Below are 19488 nucleotides of genomic sequence, written 5' to 3'. Positions count from 1 at the left end.
GCTTTTGTCAGAGGGATAGACTCGGCTGTAGTCTGACGAATCGACTCAGCTTTTACCAGAGGAATAGACTGGGCTCTGGTCTGACGAATCGACTCAGCTTTTACCAGAGGGATAGACTCGGCTATGGCATGACGAATCGACTCAGCTTTTGTCAGAGGATAGACTCGGCTGTGGTCTGACAAATCGACTCAGCTTTTACCAGAGGGATAGACTCGGCTATGATCTGAAAATTTGTCTCGGCTATGTTCTCACGAATCGACTCCGCCATGATCTTAGGAATCGACTCGGTTATGGACTGAGGAATTGACTTCTCTGGTCTCAAGACACAACTCATCTACAGTCCGATGAATTGACTCAGCCCTGGTATGACGAGTCGAGTCAGCTACAGTCTCACCTATGGCCTACCTATAGAACATGTTTAGCATAAGAACTGACTCAGCTATTATTTCATGAATTGACTCTAGAGGCCTGCTCTTTTCTGACAAGAAAGACTATTTTATCTTAGACACAGATAATAACTGATTCTGCTTAGAGTTTGATTTCTGTTAGCTAGCTCAAACACCCTTTCACACACACACACACACACACACACACACACACATACACACACTGCCACATAATAATACACACTTGCCCTTTAAAAGCCGTTGGACACTGTTTGTTTGCTTCTCTGATTGACAGCAGCACAAGAGGATCATTATCAGGGCACGGCCGTGTTCACTCGCTCGGTAGGGCTTGGGCAGCGGCCTACTGGGTTTGATCTGGCGATTACACACTCTGATTGGCAGGTGAATGGACTTTCTAATCGGATTTGAACGCTTTGGGGCAGAGCATTGTGTGGAATGAAAAGAGGAACAGCTACATTTACAAAACACACATACACACACATGGGCTTACATGCCTGCACACACACACACACAAGCATGTATACACACAGAAATCTCACACATTAATTCATTTCAGAGAATTGAGTTTGAATGTTATTATTATCCAGCTAGAATGTAAATAATCTTGTTTCATTTCGATATATTTCATTTCTTCATCTACACGCTGTTATGTGAAGAAAGCTGGAACCTCAGACAGCGTTCAAGGTGACTGTCAGTGCTGGTCAGTACAGAACGGTCCTGTCGCTGCCATCTCTGGCATAACATTACACACTGCCACTGTGGCAGCTCGCCAAGCCAATATGGCTTTTTCTTTTTCCTCTGTTCATGTGGCTTTGTGCCAGCAGTGGTGTGATTGGGCTTAAAGAGAGAGCTGAAGTACATGAGATGACCTCCATGTGTCTCCCTCCATCATTACCCCCCCCCCCCCCCCACACACATCCCTCTCTCCCTCTCTCTCTCTCTCACTGGTGTGCCACTATCTCACTGTTAGTGTTCAAAAGGACTAAAATCAGCCCCCCCCCCAAAAAAAACAACAAAAACTATATTTCTCTTTCCAGATGCCTGGATATCACATACATCCTCACACTGTCTGGGATCAGATGCTCTGAGACAACTTCACAAACACACACACACACAAATTGTGTTTCTATCGGAAAGCCAAAGTTGCACACCTAGCAAAACATGCAATTCAAAATTAGCCCAAATAATAATAATAATAATCATCATAATCATTATCGTAATAATACTGCGGCCCAAAATGCAATAAAACCTATGTATTATAAATAAATAAATAAATAAATAATGTGACAAGCTGAGATTCTTTGCTTTATTTGGTTCGAGATTATGTAAAAAGAGAGGCTGGTGTGGTGACTAAGGATGCACGGTATACCAGTACTACGGTAGTATAGATACTAAAGCTTTAACATACTGCGATGCTGTATTTTTGAAACGCTAGTACCGTAAGTAACGTCGTATGTGCGGCAGTTAATACTATTTCCGCTAAAACGTCCCACCTCACTGCTTTTGCAGAATACACAAAGGTTAGTGACACTCCATTTAACCTAAATCCTCGACCGTAATCTTTAAAGATTTCCTGTTTGCCAGTAAGCGAGCTAACATTCTGCTAACCGCTGTGTGTAAACGCTAAAATTAGCCGCAGCGAGCTAACGAGCTAACGTTGGCAATTTCGTTTTTTCCGAGTTCGTCTCCAAATTCAGTTATCTATTCCTAACGCTGCGTCCGTCCTTAATACTCCGAGGACGATTTCCATTTGCATGACTTCAATGTTCTAGGGGACAATAGATGAAATAGGTGACACGCCGAATTAGTTGCATGCCAGTTGTACAACGGTTCTTCAGAGGAAAACTCGTTTTGTGTCTGTTTTCAGTTATATCGATGTATTTCTGTAAATTTGCTTCATACTGTAGATTTGAATTACGAATAAACACAATATCGTGTGGTATCGTGATACTTCAGCTGGTCCAGTCTCGTAAGATATGTTCATGGTATCGTGACAACCCTAATGGTGGGTACGGTGAGGGTAAAAACGTACGCCGTATTCTTCTTTAATGAATAAGTTACTAACCAAGGATGTTTCGTACACAGCTTCGACATCACGCTGGATTTATTTCACAACTCTGTCAGCTCTACTCTACTGGCCATGAGGAAAGAAGGTGTTAATGAGTCCTCTGGGATTCTTCACGAGAACACAGAGGATTAAACGATAACGCCGTATGAATTTCACTGATGGTAGTTCTGTTGCGGACCACACACGCAAAAGTGCAGCATGGGAAATCCAGCGAGAGACAACAAATGGCAGAATTCCTCAACATACGGATCGAGGTTCAAGCCTGGGAGGTCTTCAAAGTGCTCGCCGTTTTTCTGCCATATGGCACCACTAATTGCCGTTTTTTTTTTTTTTTCTCCTTCACCCACATTTTTTCCCCCCCGGACATTATTTGGGTGGAAGACGGCGAAAACGTGGGACACGGACATGACCGTCCTGAAGCTCCTTTCGAACAGAAGAGACGCGGAAAAAGAAAGCAACCGGCGTTTAATTGTGATAAATGCAAATGAAATCACGAGGTCTTGTTCATTAAAACCGACCCGGAGATGCATAATGTATACGCAGTGCGAAGTGTGTAAAGCTTCAAAATCTCAGAAGTGATAACCGACTGGTGGGAAATCACGGCCGAGGAAAATGAATTTGCATATCTCAGACATAATGAGAAAAATGCAGACAGAATGATTAGAATTGAAACAAAATAAAGGAGTGTGTGTGGGTGTGTGTGTGTGGGTGTGTGCGCGCGCGTGTTAGGGGGTGGAGACGCGCAGACGAGAGACAGGTGTTCATTAGCAAGAGTTTTTAGACGTGGAGCAGTACATTTGAATGTATTTGGAAGGGAGTGAACGCGGCCAGTGATCAGCCTTTATTTAGAATTTTTACGCAGTAAGAGGGACTAAATGCACCTTATTCACTCACTCACACACACACACACACACACAGAAATGCTAATCTGTACAGATCAAAGAACAGGAACAAATTACCCTGATTCAAACGTCAAATCTTTTCACCCAAAGGAAGATTTAACAAAAACTGGTGATTTTTTTTCGAAAGTAAAATTTCTTAAAGGGATAGTACACTCAAAAATTTAAATTCTGTCAACGTTTATTCACCCTCATGTCGTTCCAAACCTGTATGACTTTCTTTCTTCTGTTCAACATAAAAGAAGATATTTTAAGAAATGTCTCAGCGTTGACGTTGTTTTTTTTTGTCCATTCAATGGAAGTCAATGGGCACCAAAACTGTTTGATTACCAACATTCTTCCAAATATCTTCGTTTGGGTTCTACAGAAGAAAGAAAGGCATACAGGTTTGGAACGACACGAGGGTGAGTAAACAACGACAGAATTGTCATTTTTGGGCGGACTATCCCTTTAAAAACAACTTTTTCAAATTAAGTCGCCGTTTCAGCAACCCGAAGAAACCCGTACGGCACGGTACGGGTACTAATCCGAAACTGGACCCGTCGCGTAATAGTACCCGTGAAAGTAGGAGGAGTTTTCTGGAGGACGAGGGGTGGAGACTAGAGATTAGTAAAACATCCGCACACTATTTACAAACCAATTTTCTTAGGAACAAAAAAAATGACTTATGTAAATCTTAAAACGTGAACAGCTTGCTTGTTTCCCCTGACAGAGCGAAGAGCGCGTTCCACTGTGTTCCCACTGACAGAGCGAAGGGTGCCGATACTTTAATCTCAATGAAAATGGTGTTTTATCAAGTTAAGCGCTGTATAGTATACACGTACATTTCACAATGCCATGTAAGAAAGGAAACACTTGGGGGTGAGGGGCGGGGCATGGAGCGAAGTTACCTTCACCACCCCGAAGGCATGTGATGGCACGGCATGTTTATTCTTTTTGTCCGTTTATCCGAGCCACTACGGCCGTACCGGCGTCCACGGTGTCCTTCACCTTCGTCTTGACACGCCATCAATCTCCTCGCACCACATCTGGTTTCCATGGGGACCAACGCTCACACCTTCAAAATGTTAATTACACACTGTAACACTTTTCATTAAGAACCGATGATATGCCGTGATGGAAAAAGATGCAAATTGGTCCAGGATAGAAGCAGAAGACGTAAAAGGCTCCGTTTAGTGTAATGTATTCAAGAAAAGTGCTGATTTTAAAAATAATAATAATAATAATCATAATAAATCAGTCTTTATAAAAGAAAAAGGAAGAAGAAAGACAAGGAGGTAGGCGGGGGCTCGGAGTAACTATAACGTATGCAATCCATTATTTCCATCATTATTTATCCATTGTGGTGATAATTGCTGTTACATTGTTGCTGAGACGAATGATAGAGTTCATATTCTCTGTAATTAAAATGAGTTCGTGCTCAGACACGACAGAGACAAAAGGAAGAATAATGGAGATGTTTTCAGGGGGGAGTCTAACGACAGCAGCTCCATAATTACACGTGATTTTGTGAATGTTCTTGTCGTTATGTGTGAAGGTTCGGTTTTTGTCGTCGTTGCCGTATCATATAAAAAAATATAGACGCCACATTGAATGCATCCATTTATTTATCCATGTATTGGGAAAAGAACAAGACGACATGGAATCCCTTTTTATAGCAGAAACAAACTCTTTATTAAGACAGAATTATAGCTGATATTGAGATCGCGCCGCTGCTGAATTCTCGATTCTGATTGGGCAGAAGGTGTGGATAAACGATGCGTTCAAGTCACGTCGGGGAGATCGTGATTACGAGTTGAACGCACATGAGCGCCACCACAAAGTCGTAATTAGGAGTGGGATTTTCTTCGAGCTGCAGGTTTCCGAGTAGGGGGGCGTGGCAGTAAGAAAACACGGAGGAATCAACGCATGCAGCGTCTGTAGTTGATGGCAAATTTGTTGAAACGAAATGTTTACTCTAGAGCTCGACCGATAATCGGTTTTACCCCCGATATTTAAGTGTTTTTCCATAACCGGATATCGGTTTTGTATTACCGGATCCACCGATAAATGGCGCCATCTTGCAGGCGTTTGGAGAATTGCACACAGGACAGCCAGTGCAGCACTGCATCTGTTTTTTTTTTTTGTTTATTTGTTCAAATTAGTTTCCTGCTTTATTTGTTTACCTCATTGAAGCTTTTATTTATTTATTTTTTTATTTTTTTATTTTTAAAAAGACACTAGTAACAGCACACTTTATTTTTTGCACTCGTTCAGACCCCTTTATTTATTAGTGAATAAATAAGAGTTTTGCTTTATATGCGAGAAGGAAGTGGAATTGACAAGACTAATATAAATAAAACGGTTTGTTCAGCTCAGTGGCGTTGTTATCAATGCGTCAAAGACAGAAGTAAAACAATAAATAAATATCGGTTCTGAATATCGGTTTTCGGGCGCGTAAACATGCAAATCATCGGTATCGGTACCTGTTATTAAAAAGAAAATCAATATCGGCCGACCTCTAGTTCACTCGCCTCGGAATCTGATTTCAGTTATTATTTATTTATTTTTATTTAAAATACAACAATTGCTGTTAGTAATCACTTGAAATCAGGAGGAGGGACTGATGTAAGGCTGGGCGATATGACAAAAATATCACATACTTCAGGACATTTCTATGATACACGATGTGTATCACGATATATGATTTAGCGAGCAAACCGTCTGCAAAACAGTATTAAAAAAAACAAAAACAATGTTAAACTGAGTTTGATGATACGTTTCTTTAACGCCTAAAAAGACAAAGATTATTCGGTTTAAAAACAACGACACCGATTTCAACAGCATTCGTTCAGCACTATTTAATTTGTAATTGTGAAAAACGTTTTTTTTTTTTTTTTAAATACATCACCATACCGACGATATCTCCGAAAAGTGTATCGTGTAATCGTTTATCACGATATCGATATTATATCGATATATCGCCCGGTCCTAGGGTGACGTCTGTGTTACGCTGCATTAGCCGCTCTCACTAGCTGCTGTTATAGGCCAACATGTCCGCCATCTTGGAAAGTTGTAGATGTAGTCATACGCAAGTCTACGGAGAAATGCACGTCTACCCTATCTATATTCCTCCAAGTTTAACATTTTAAATATTACAGACATGATCAATTTCTGCTTTTTTGGATGATGTAAATATGAATATAAACGTAAATATAAACACACTGCGCTTAATTTCATCGAATCCGACATCCGCCGACGGACATGGTCGTGAACGTAAATCAGTCGTCGTAGGTTACACGTTCTACGCCGTAACTTTACATCTTTATACGGATTTTTGTGTCTGGTTCCGCAAATACGTTTTTGAAAACACGGTTATCGCCATGTCCTTACTGGGCTCCTCCTCAAGGAGGCTCTTCACTCTTCACAAAGTCAGCTCTTCAGCAGATTAGACACTTAACACGTCCCCCTCCCTCCCTCCCTCCCTCCATCCGTCCATCCCTCCATCCCTTTCTCTCGGTCATATTCCTTCCTCTGTCTCTTTCCCATCCTTCCCTCATCTTCCTATTTGTCCCTTTCTATCGCTACTCCTGCTGTTCCTCGACCGTCCTTTCTCTCCTCGATTCTCTCCCTCTTTTTCTCTCCAAACTCCGTGTCCTTTTCTCCAGTCATTTCCGCGCGCGTCCGTGCGATGGAAACGGAAACGACGGGATAAAAGCTTGACGGTTGTGTGAAACGGTTAAGCGCGTATAAGGCTCTGACCTTGTGGTCTGTCCATGCGAACTTTAAACGCACACGTCCTCGCCTTACTATCCTTGTCAAGGACCTTCCGTAGACATAAATGCAGTCGTTGTAAATCTTTCTCACGGGGGACCAGACAAAATGTCCCCAGAAGGTCAAGACGTTCGATTATTCACAGAAATCTGGAAAATCCTGAAGGACAAAACTGTAACCGCTGACCCAAAAAAGACACGCATTTCCATGCGACCGTGCCAAAATATTATCGTCCCATGTTCCCTACAACCTGCAACGTGCCTCCACTAAATCAGGAGTTCTCCCAGGGGTCTGTGATTATATTATTATTATTATTCATTTAGCGTGATTGAACTCACTACTCAATAAATAAATAAATAAATAAATAGAGATCTGTACGGTTGCGATAAACAGGCGAAATGAAAGATATTTCACAGCCCTGCGCTATGCTACGTCATTTTAATGCATGGTGTGATGTCATGAGTGCATACGTTCACTAACATCACTGCAAATGGAAAAACTCACGACCTAGCGCGCTGTGTAGTCGACACGGCATGAACACGGCGTCTCTGCATTTTATAACTCCTGTACAAATGAATATTCCTCTCTAATCTCCGGGGTCACTGCAAAGCTCGTCCACTACGACGAGACGAGAACGATTAAGGACTTCTGAGAGTTATAACTTGTGGAGATCCTATGCGTGGGTGCGTTAGAGAGGATGTGCTGTGTCATGCTACAGCACGGCGCTGAGGTCACCTTAAGAGAAAGCGAAGCGCGCATCATCAGCAGCACCTACCCTGCAGCCTCTGCATCACGCTGGCGATGTCCCTGGCCGAGCGTCCGTACTGGCGGGCAGATGATGCCATCCTGTGCCAGGTGGGGAATCCGATTCAGACTCCGATCAGCTGAAGAGTGTGTTTGTAAGGAAGGACATCTGCAATAAGAAAAAGAAAATGAAAAGGAAAAAAAAACGTTGACGTGCTCTGTTCTGTCCTCTGAAGTTGTGCTTATAGCTTCAGCACACTGCAGCCTCTCTGCACTCCTGCTCTGTCTCTCTCCAAGACACACACACACACACACACACACACACACACACACACCCAGAAAGGTATTATTTGTAATCACTGCCACCTGGTGTCCAATCAGAGCGCAGCTCTTTCACACACACACACACACACACACACACACACACACACACACTCAGGTGTGTGGGAATCACACATGGCTCGTGTATATGCGTGTGCAACAATATGTCAGGAGTTAAACACTCCGTGTGGTGCTGTACAGGAAACAGAGAATTCCCGAGCTGATTATCGTCCCATAACAACACGTCCTGGAGCGTTTTATTCCTTTCATACTGCAGCAATTTACCATCGATTATTCATTATTTATTAAAGATTGACAAGTCATACTTTTTTTTTATCCGTTTACGGTTACTTTTAATGTTGTGGAACGTCTAAAGTTAGTTTGTGTTCGTTATAGGTTACGTACGTTATAGCAGCTATAAACAGCAGTTCCCGCACCGGCCTCTCTACTACTATTATTATTATTATTATTATTATTATTATTATTATTACTACTACTACTACTGTTATTATTATTATTAATAATAATAATAATAATAATAATAATAATAATAAATATATTGACTGTAGTTTTTTTAAATTCAATTTATACTTTTAATATTTAAATTACTATATTGAATAACAATAAAGATTTCTGATATTTATTGTTGAATTTTATTATTATTATTATTATTAATAATAATAATAATAATAATAATAATAATAAATATACTGACTGTAATTGTTTTTTTATTAACAATAAAAAATTTACTTCAAGTATTTATTGTTGCATTTCTTCTTCTTCTTCTTCTTCTTATTATTATTATTGTTGTTGTTGTTGTTGCTATTATTATTATTACTATTATTCTTATTAATATTATTATTGATATTAGTATTATTAAATATATTAACAAAAGTTTTTTATTATATTTACATTTAATACTAAAATTATTACATTTATTAACAATAAAGATTTACTTCTGGTATTTACTGTAGCATTTTATTCTTTTTTTAATATATATATATATATATATATATATATATATATATATATATATATATATATATATATATATATATATATATATATACACATATATATATAGACAGACTGGCATTTATTGTTTTTTTATATTATTATTATTATAGATGTTATTGTTGTTGTTATTATTATTTATTATTATTATTATTATTATTATTATTATTATTATTATTAACATTAACAGTAAAGATTTTTCCAGAATGTATTGCTTCTTTTTTATTACTGAAAAACAGTTATTATTAAAATGATTACCTTTTTGACAGATTGTTGCCATCCTATTATTATTATTATTATTATTATTATTATTATTATTATTATATGCACTATTCAATGTATTATTAAAATCATTAGACTTATTGGCGGTAAGGATTTTATTTATTTACCAGAGTTTACTGCTGCATTAATTATTACAATGATAAAATTATTTCACAGTAAATATTTTTCAAGAATTTTCATATTGCAGCATTTTGTAACATCAATACTGCAAAGGCCATTATTACAATTAAAAACCGATATTTAATCTTTAGAATGATTCATAACTGATAGACAGTCCAGCTGTAAAAGCAGGGCATCCTTAAATGAAAGCTAGAACTCAGTGTGACTTTACAGTGGCTCTGCGCTAACACTCGCATCACGTTGTGGCACACAGGCGCAGAGGGGAGGGACTATGTACAGTGTGAAGAAGCAGAAGGGAAAAAAAGGAAAGAAGAAAAACGCTCCACTGCACCTCCTTCCAGTCAGACTGCTGACTTCGCCGCTTTCTCTCAGCAATGTGACCTCTAACGTGAATGCTCGCTGTGGACGCAGGGTTTCTACTGCAGAGAGGGGAGAAGACTGATACCGAGGGTACATCATCTGAATCTTATCTGCACACACACACACACACACACACACACAGCCTTGCATCACTATAGCAAAGCCCTGAGAAAGAGCCGTCATCAGCATAATGCCGAAAAGCTCATTACACTCCTGACGTGCAGCACCACACACACACACTTACACACACTCGCATAACACAGTGCGAGTGTGGGCAATGCAGCGTAGCAACACTTTCAGCTCTCGTCATACCATTTCATTTGTATTCTGGTAGCTGAGTGCAGAAAATGACTTACTGTTCACCACAGACGGATCAGAGCCTCGGTTCTCATAGTGGGGTCTGGGGATTCGGATTGGTCAATGCCCTCGTTCTAATACCTTCTCCTTTCTATAGTAACAATAAACAATAAAATTGTAATAAGCATTTTTTTTTTTTTTTAAACTGCCGATCTATGAGTAAACACGGTGACGTTTTCTGTAAGGAGATGTTTATGAAACATTTATGGAAGGAGTCTCCAGTGTCAGGTCAGCGCTTGTGAACCAGAACATTACAAACTGCTAATAAACAGACACTGTGCTGTGCTGCAGTATCAGCGGAATAATGATCAACTGTGATAACAGTGAGAGCAGTAACTCCACTTCATCACACCACCCTAAAACAGCACAACATCAAGTTTCACTTTAAATCTGCACAACACTCTATGATCTACTGTAATCAACACTATGACCTATGACCTAGTGTAAACCTACTGTAATCAGCACTATGACCTATGACCTACTGTAATCAACAATATGACCTATGACCTACTGTAATCAACACTATGACCTATGACCTAGTGTAAACCTACTGTAATCAGCACTATGACCTATGACATACTGTAATCAACACTATGACCTATGACCTACTGTAATCAACACTATGACCTATGACCTAGTGTAAAAGTACTGTAATCAGCTCTATGACCTATGACATACTGTAATCAACACTATGACCTATGACCTACTGTAATCAACACTATGACCTATGACATACTGTAATCAGCACTGATGTATGACCTACTGTAATCAACACTATGACCTATGACCTACTGTAATCAGCACTATGACCTATGACCTACTGTAATTAACACTATGACGTATGACCTACTGTAATCAACACTATGACCTATAACCTACTGTAATAAACACTATGACCTATGACCTACTGTAATCAACACTAGGACCTAGTGTAAACCTACTGTAATCAGCACTATGACCTATGACCTACTGTAATCAGCACTATGACCTATGACCTACTGCAATCAACACTATGACCTATGACCTACTGTAAACCTACTGTAATCTATGACCAACTGTAATTAGCACTACGCCTGTTTTCTTTGCTAATGCGAGGTTAGACTAGCATTAAATCCAGTAGTTAGCATACCTAGCTTAGCAATCAAATCAAATTCGAGCTAATGGTTAACACTGCAAACTTGCAGAGACTGAATGAAGTTTTCAGGCAAAACAGCATCGTTTTAAATACGTAATAAAACTCTGACACATGAAAATACGACTAACTTAATTTCAACTGTTAGAACATGTACTTTTTTCCTTTTAAAACTTAAAAGTAGCAACTTTTCTTTTTAACTTTCAGTTGACTACACGTTTTGATTTTCTATACCTTCAATTAAGTATAGTTACTCAGTACTTGGTCCATCCCTGGTGCTGTTTTACACAGTTATTCCAAAATGAGATTATGTAGTTTAAGCACGTCATTTAGAGCAAGAATATAAAGATTTTGGGTGAGACAGTTCGACTAGATCAGACTCATAGCTACTGTAGTTCCACGGTGAAGCCAAAGAAGCAAAGCTCAAACACTAAGCCTGTCTTTGGCAGATCGAATGAATCTAAAAAGGGAATTTGTGTACATTTCTTTCTTTATTTTCCTCCAGACCGCCGCTTTAAATCAAAAGTCACGACCGTCCCCCAAAGCAAATGGAATACAGGACACGCCGAGTCCTGCTTTGAGAAACACTCAGAGAGAGAATTCTCTTTATTACAGGATGATCGCCGTTGCTGTAGGAAAACAATCCCTGATTCAATCCGGCCCGGATCACTAAACATATCAAACCTGTCCAAGACAACATCAGACTCGCTTCTACTGCAGGATGAATTATTCTGTAACAGTGCCATCTACTGCTCAAAACAAACATCAGCAGTAACAGGCATTCATGAAACAAGGGACTTATTATTGCTTTCAAAGAGCAAATAAAGTGTTAATAAAGGATTTATACCACAAATTACCCTGAAAAGATTTTGCAGTCCTATTTCACGCGTTAGAATATTGTCCGTTTCACAAAACCATAGCTAAGTAAGCAATAAAACACAGTGTTGCGCTGCTCTAGAAAAAACTCTACCACCTGAGGCAGCGTGGTGGTGTGACGAAGGAAAAAGACTCTTAAGTTCCTATAACATCGTAACTACTGAAAGGATTTGCCGACAGTTACAATTTTTTATTACTTAATGAACACCACATCCCACTCTTTATCCATTTATCGTTACATTTACGATTGTGGAACGCCTTTGAAACCAGCACGTTACGGCAGCTGTAAACAGTCGTTCCCTCAGCAGCATCTCTATTTGTGTACATACAGGTACGTGATAATGCCTTTCAGCGTTCCACACAATGCCTCAGCGTGACCAGTTCACGTCAGCACACAGGACAACAATGAGAGGAAATATCAGCAGAGCTGGCATTCATCCCCGTCCACCCAATCCAGCACTCCGTCCCAAATCGCGACGCTGTCTACTACACCGAGTGTCCTACTCTAAAGCCTCTGAGCACACGATTCGACTATGAAAGGACGCGCTCGGTTTGAGACAAAGCCTTTCGTCTTTGTGCCGGATCTTATCGCTGTTTGCGCCGTGAGCTAGGCCGTCGTGGTCGGGATAACCCGGGATAGTGCTGGCATCTTGTGTGGAAAAACTGAGACGGGGTTAGGGATCATGAAAAATCCTGTTTTTCACGCTCGTTCTCTCCGAGTGTGTCTTGCATTATCCCCCCCCCCCCGAAAAAAAACCCACGTCCAGACTGTGGTCAAACATGGAAAGTAGATTAAACATGGTCATCTTATTGTTTTTCTTTTCAAATTCTTTCCATCTTTCTTTCACAGACTTGATTCTGAATTACGGATTTTCTCGCTTTGACCCCCGTCGCGTTCGATCACCCCGAAGGATATGATTATAGCACATGAGCTCACAAGGAAATGATCTTTCATTAGTGGCGAAGGAACGAAGGGCAGTGTCATTATCCGTGCAGGAAAGATGAGAGAAAGCTGGACGACGTAAAAACTTTAGGGGTGACATCGTTTCTCCGTGATTAAACCACGGCCGAGCAGGAAACGATAGCAATTACTGTACACAGAGACCAGCTCGGCTCGGCCCGGCCCACGTGTCGGATCGGCTCGAACCCTCCGCCCAACAGGAACCCTGGAGCGAGGAGATAAGGAAAGGGGCGCTGCTAATTTTATACAGGAAAAGCAGGAAATGTGACAGTTTCCCTCTAGAAAAACAGTGTGAGGCAGGCAGGCTGGCTGGCTGGCCTTGGAGGGGATCCTGTGGAATACAGGGAGGAGGAAAGAAGGAAAAAAAAGAGATAGTCAAAGCAGAGAGTGAATTCAGAGGAATATACTAGAGGCTGGAGGAGTGAAGGAGCTGAAGGACCAGAGTGAATGTACATCTCAGCTCCCTTCTTCTCGGTCAGTCCGGACGGAGCGATGGCCGATAACAGCACTCATCCCATCCTGGAAATACTTCAGTCCTTCAGCACGAGTAAGACACTTCACTCTCTGTATCTCGGTATATTTCTGTCCGATATTAAGCGCCGAAGAGTTTCAGGGCAGAACTGTTTTTAGAGGATACGGAAAATCAAATAGCCTGGAATTTTACTACAGAGAACCACAAAAACACCACAGCGCTCAGGTATTTTTCCATTCGCAGCTCCTGCTCTGTGACTTCCTTCCAACTGTTACTGGTCCTTTTCTAGATCTTTATAGTAATATTTTAGATTTCTGTCTAGGGTTTTCCACCGAGCAGGGCCTAGAGCCATTGTAGAACTGCTAAAGCAAATGTTTGTGCACCCTTACTTCAAAATAATACACATTTAATGTGTGTTCGGGCCTCATCGACGTACCATCATTATCCTAAATGACTGAAATGCTCAGAAATACTATTACTACTCATTATTAGTATTGAAATTATCAACTATTTCGAATGTGGTATGAATAATTGTGAACTTTTTTTTTTGTTGTTTTTTTTTTTTTACTTGTTCCTGCTGTTTGGTTTGGACTTTTTCAAATATTTCAAGCTGTCTGATTTATACATCGCAGGGTCTCGACAGGCAGCTCTAAACTAACGATATTATAATTACAGCATCAGATATAGAATGCAAAAAAAAACAAAGACAGAAAAACAAGAAAATACTCAAACGTTCCCAGAAAATTCATCTTAATCCAGATTCATTTCCACATTAGAGACTTCTTAAGTCATAGTTTAAACCCTGTATACTATGCATCGGGATGCTCGTCTAGTGTGTATCCTAGTGATTAATGAATGCAATTAATTCATTCATTAATAGAAAACAATCAAGTTGATAATTATAAGAAGAGAAAATTCATTTTCAATCGATTTGCAGCACTATTTTTAAGTGTAATCTGTCGTATTCTATACGTCAGTGTTCTTTTTGGCAACTGGTGTGTTGCCTTCTTGGCCAGAGCTCACAAATAAATCCCTAATTTTGAAAAACACAACTTTTTATAAAAAACAAAAAAAAAAAAAAAGTTCTGTGGTAAAAATTTTCAGCCCAACGGCTCCCTGCCAGTAGTAATAATGCTAAAATTCACTACTCCTGATGTAACACCATGACACCCCATTTCGAGCTCATTTATGTGCTTCCAACATAATGAGGAACAAAATTGCCTTTCCGTCGCATAATCCTCATTAGCCATCTGAACGCTGGGTTCTATCTGCCTGAGCCAAACAGCTCTTCTGAACACTTCAGCAGAGCGGAACAGCACAGCACGACTCCTGACTGCTTTTACCCAAACTTAGGAAAGACTGCGGAAGAAATAAGGAAAAACAATAATAAGAACCCTCGCCATTTGTTTTCTTCCTTATGTCGTCTAAGAGAGCTTTCTTTTTCCACTGTCGCCTCTGGCTTCTTCATTAGGGACGGCGTTGCGAGTTGACTTGCTGTGAAACGTAATACAGTACAACATGAAAGCAAGAAACAATTTAATCATTAGTAGGAAAAATACAATGACTTCTGAGTGATAAGACGGCAAGCATTAAAATAAGCATCGGTGCTATATTGCTGGATGAATAGTCCTAACTTGTAATATCACATTATTCACAGCTGGGTTTAATTTAACACAGTGGTTTCCATGCTTATTATTATTATTATTATAATTCAGCACCTGATCCAGCACATCCTCGTGTTGACAGTTATCTTAATAAAGCCCCAAGATACTAAATTGAAGTGTATCTTGGGTGTAATAAAATAGTACCAATGTTCATTTTTAGTAATACAATGCGCTCTCTCTCTCTCTCATAAAGAAAACATACTCACGGTTTGAAGGATAAGCTGACTGAGCACTCATCTGCTACGTTTATGGCTTACTTTACAGACATGGTCATTGAGATTTCTCCTCCGATGGTCTCCATTTCTTTTCCATTTCTCTTCCATTCTCCAAACGTTTCGCTTTTTTTAGATTTTAAAGGAACGATACTATTGATTCATTGACATGTCATGTTTACGTATTTCATATTGGCCTCAGATGACACGCTGTAGTTTTCTGAGTGTATTTACATTGCACTTTCAACTTGCCTGGACTTATTACTGCTCCTCACTCGAGCCGCTATCAAGCAAGAGAAGTCTGAACACCGCCCTTTCAATCTAAATGTAGGCTACTTCTGGATTTCTGTAATCTACTTATTTATTTTTTTAAAAAAATGAACTGATGTTTAAAAAGAAAAACTATATTGTCATTTTATTTTGCATCCATGGTCATTTCTCCTCCCTCCCTCTCATCAGGAGACGTGATCCTTGCGTTCTGTTTGTCCATGGTGGTGGGACTCCTGCTGGGCGCTTTGGTGTACGTGGTCCTCACTTGGATGGCACGTCGTCGTGCGTCTGCCACCATCACCCGCATGCCGGCGCCGCGGTCCTCGGGCCGCCCGTCTTCCCCCCGCACTCGCCCCGTCTTCAGTCGCCAGAGCAGTGCCTACGACCGGCGCAGCAACAACAGCCTGGCCAGTGCCGCCTTCTCCTTCCATCGGCAAACCACGTCGTCACCCGTCGATCACGCCGACCTACTGGGTCGCAAGGACAGCTTCAGGGCCTCCACCTTCCACCCACTGATCCAGTGCAGCCAGATCGCTCGCGAGGCCGAGGAAGGAAACCACGGCACCCTGACCAGCAGCGCCGGAGCCACCGGCACTAACAGCACAGCCAGCTCCATGGTCACTCCACCAAGGCCCAGGCCCAGACCGGACTCTTTCTGGGGCAACAACAGTCTGAGAAGCTTAAGTGTCACACAGACCCCTCCACCAGCGTATGACAGCATCATACGAGCCTATCAGGAGACCAGCACTTGAGGCATGAGCATAAAACGCCCCCTTGTGGAGGAGAACGTTCATAGCCCTGGATATGATAAGAGACTAGATGATCTCTTGTTGAATTGCGAGCTGCTTTTCAATGCACAGTGTGAACACAAAATTGTCATTTTTGTTACTGTCACTGAGATAGACGTCCAGAGAGAACGACTGTAATGATAGGATTACTGGCACTTAAACTGGAGACAGAACACCGGTCACACTCACTACCAAACTGTGCAACGAGTGTAATGACTGAACGCTGATGACTCAGTATGCATGGAGTCATTGTTATAAAAATGTGTTTATTCACAGTGTATTTTGTTGACATCTTTAATAAAAAATTTAGACATGACTGTGTATTCTTATTTGATTAACCTCCTTTAAAATCCCTTCTATTAAACTTTGATTTCATGCTTAGCTGTAACAATAAAAGGAAAATCCATGCTTGAATGATTTGCATATTAATCGTTATAATTAACACATTCAAAGAACCTTTCATCGACCCCTTATTCTGCTTTCACTTTGGTTAACCCTTTCCTACATTACCCACGATGCCATTCCACCGGCTGATAGGAGATGTAGGTGCATTTTACCTTCGCTTCATCTGTACCAAAAGACTAAAGCGATGCGGCGGCGCGTCAAACAGTTCATGAAATGTACGACTACAGAAAGATGTTCTCTGATGCAAGACAGCCCAAGTAATATATCTTTTTTATGCCACATGCGACATTCAGGCTCATTGCTAACTGTGTAAACAATGAGAATGAGACAAAAACCTGATTTTAAAAAACAGCCTTAACACCAAAACTGGCTGTGCAGCAGATTTGCAAGAATGTTTTAAGATTGTTTAAGATGTCTGCAGTTTATATCACGGTAGAAACAAGCTTTATCTAACAGTGGATCAATTTTGTCCTGGGTTCTCGTTTTTAATGTAAACTTCTAGGTATAAGCAGAATAAAGTAGTCGCTTAGAGCCTCCACGCCACTAGGGGGCAACGTAAGAATTCATGTTTTGTACGATATTTTGCTGCTGAGAGATGATGAGGTCATGGATGTTACCACTGATGTTTTCAAGCGTTTACAGGTTGCAGTTTGAGAAGTAGGACTGGGGTGGGTGGGAAGGTGGAGAGCGAGTCATTTAGGATCCCAGCAACCACTTGTTCGCGATGCCTGAATTGAGACGATCTCTCAGTACTTAGCATCGGCAAAACAAGCCAAAACACTGACATGCCCTAACAGCTAGTCAATCAAATAAACCACTCCACTAGTACATGTTGAACACAGCACATGATTGAAGTGTATTCATACTTACATCATTTTTGGGAGGTACGCCAGTAAAAGTACATTGCGTACATCCTGACAGTGACCTGATGTTCCTTGATGCACTGGCTGGATTTCCGTTTCCCTGAGGTAGGCATTCTTTAATGTATCTGACCTCCTGTATGGTGACCTGCAACAGCTGCAACATGACATCATTACAAACTTTGAAACGAAGTCCAAAATGTATTTCTATTTCACATATTATGCTTTTTTTTTTTTTTATTACACAAAGTATTGAAACTTTCCCCTGAACTTTTTCTATTGACCACCAGTTATGTGGATTCTGGTAGCTGCTCAAGATTGGCGCTAAGAAGAACTTATGCGCCGTTCTAGGAAAATAATCCACAACAGGGTGGTGTGACGGGGTCTGAAATTTGTTACTCTTCTTCTACTACAGTGATTTGCCAACGATTGCAAATTATTCAAATTAGATCATATTCACGGACTGCCGCACTCTTAGATCTGGAATACACTGTGGAGGTGAAATATCTTATTGTTTATTACGTTCATGACGTTTAGCAGACGCCGTTATCCAGAGCGACTTATAGAAAAGCTTTAGAGTCTCTATCAAAAACACATCCTCATGCTAGTTCACTAGGTCATGGACTAAGAGTACCATCGAGAACATTTCATGAAAAAGAATTGTTTTATTTTATTGGCTTTAATTAAACAATATAAAAAAGATTAAAGAAGACGAGCCGATACAAAACCATACACTAAAACAAGTAAAACTGTATAAACAGAGGACGGGCCGGTCTGTCGTAAACTGTGCACAAATGTCTTTAGCAGTCGCTTATTATAGTTAATATGATATATTATTAAATATTTATATCGGCATAGAAGGGAGTCAAATTAAGTTCCACTTCTGTCTATTAGCCTTTACACTGATCATTCATTTCGTGCTCCCAGCTGCCTGTGCACGTGACCTTTTATGGAGTTTTTGGGGGTGGCACTACATGCAAATGAGCTGTGTCGGGAATCCTCGGTTCCTTTTGTAAATCAAGCTGAAATTCTTCATTCGGTTTGGCTTACGCAAACCTTTACGCACAACTTTACTAGTTGACCAGTAGTTAGCAGAGAGTAGATGACTGCACTTCAATTAACAGCCATACACAGGATATAAATTACATATCCAGCTCCAAGGCTTCTTCAGACTGCACTGTTAACTCCAAAATAAATACAGAATTAAATCAGTGCGAGAAATTTGCAAAATAATTAATCCACGCATCATAGTACACGGTTTTATAAGCATTAGACATTTGAACTGGGACTTTTCACAAATATGGAAAATGATGCTTGGAGAAACGTTTAATTTTAGGCTAGTAACAACAATCATACATTTATTTATTGATATCTGTGGCCTACATAAAACATTGGAGTTAAAATACAAACAATTACTTCACATTTTTGACAAATATATTGGTGTGTTATCAAGGAAGTCAGTTATCAAGGAAGCTAGCTGTTTATGTTGTATTCCTAACTAGCTAGCAACCAAACGTTACAAT

The 19488-nt window shown here is 40.3% G+C and overlaps 2 protein-coding genes across 3 annotated transcripts in view; one reads left to right on the top strand and one right to left on the bottom strand.

Annotated features, from left to right (window-relative positions):
* Window positions 1-13018, bottom strand: part of syne1a (spectrin repeat containing, nuclear envelope 1a) — a 210663-nt gene extending 197645 nt beyond the window's left edge. The window contains exons 1-3 of the mRNA XM_053675608.1: window positions 10325-13018; window positions 9940-10078; window positions 7903-8040 (exon numbers count right to left, since the gene is read on the bottom strand). Of these exons, the coding sequence (XP_053531583.1) occupies window positions 7903-7972 (70 nt within the window). The 5' untranslated portion in view covers window positions 7973-8040; window positions 9940-10078; window positions 10325-13018. The remainder of the gene's footprint in view (window positions 1-7902; window positions 8041-9939; window positions 10079-10324) is intronic.
* Window positions 13019-13555: 537 nt separating this feature from the next.
* myct1a (myc target 1a) lies at window positions 13556-17016 on the top strand. Of its 2 annotated transcripts, none has more exons than XM_017455785.3 (2): window positions 13556-13841; window positions 16102-17016. In XM_017455785.3, exons 1-2 carry the CDS (start codon window positions 13742-13744, stop codon window positions 16662-16664), a joined length of 663 nt encoding a protein of 220 aa, XP_017311274.1. In that variant the 5' UTR covers window positions 13556-13741; the 3' UTR covers window positions 16665-17016. The 2 variants fall into 2 exon arrangements, with proteins under 2 accessions (XP_017311274.1, XP_017311275.1); XM_017455786.2 differs by lacking the exon at window positions 13556-13841 and adding an exon at window positions 13848-13991.
* Window positions 17017-19488: the final 2472 nt, after the last annotated feature.

Source organism: Ictalurus punctatus, chromosome 25 (assembly GCF_001660625.3).
Source record: "Ictalurus punctatus breed USDA103 chromosome 25, Coco_2.0, whole genome shotgun sequence".
Lineage (NCBI taxonomy): Eukaryota > Metazoa > Chordata > Actinopteri > Siluriformes > Ictaluridae > Ictalurus > Ictalurus punctatus.
This window is presented reverse-complemented; position numbering and strand designations above follow the sequence as displayed.

Bases quoted from the DNA above. Each gene is read 5' to 3' on its own strand.
- myct1a (XM_017455785.3), top strand. From the start codon at position 13,742: ATGTACATCTCAGCTCCCTTCTTCTCGGTCAGTCCGGACGGAGCGATG. The intron at 13,842-16,101 runs GTAAGACACTTC...CCCTCTCATCAG, and splicing joins ACTTCAGTCCTTCAGCACGA to GAGACGTGATCCTTGCGTTC.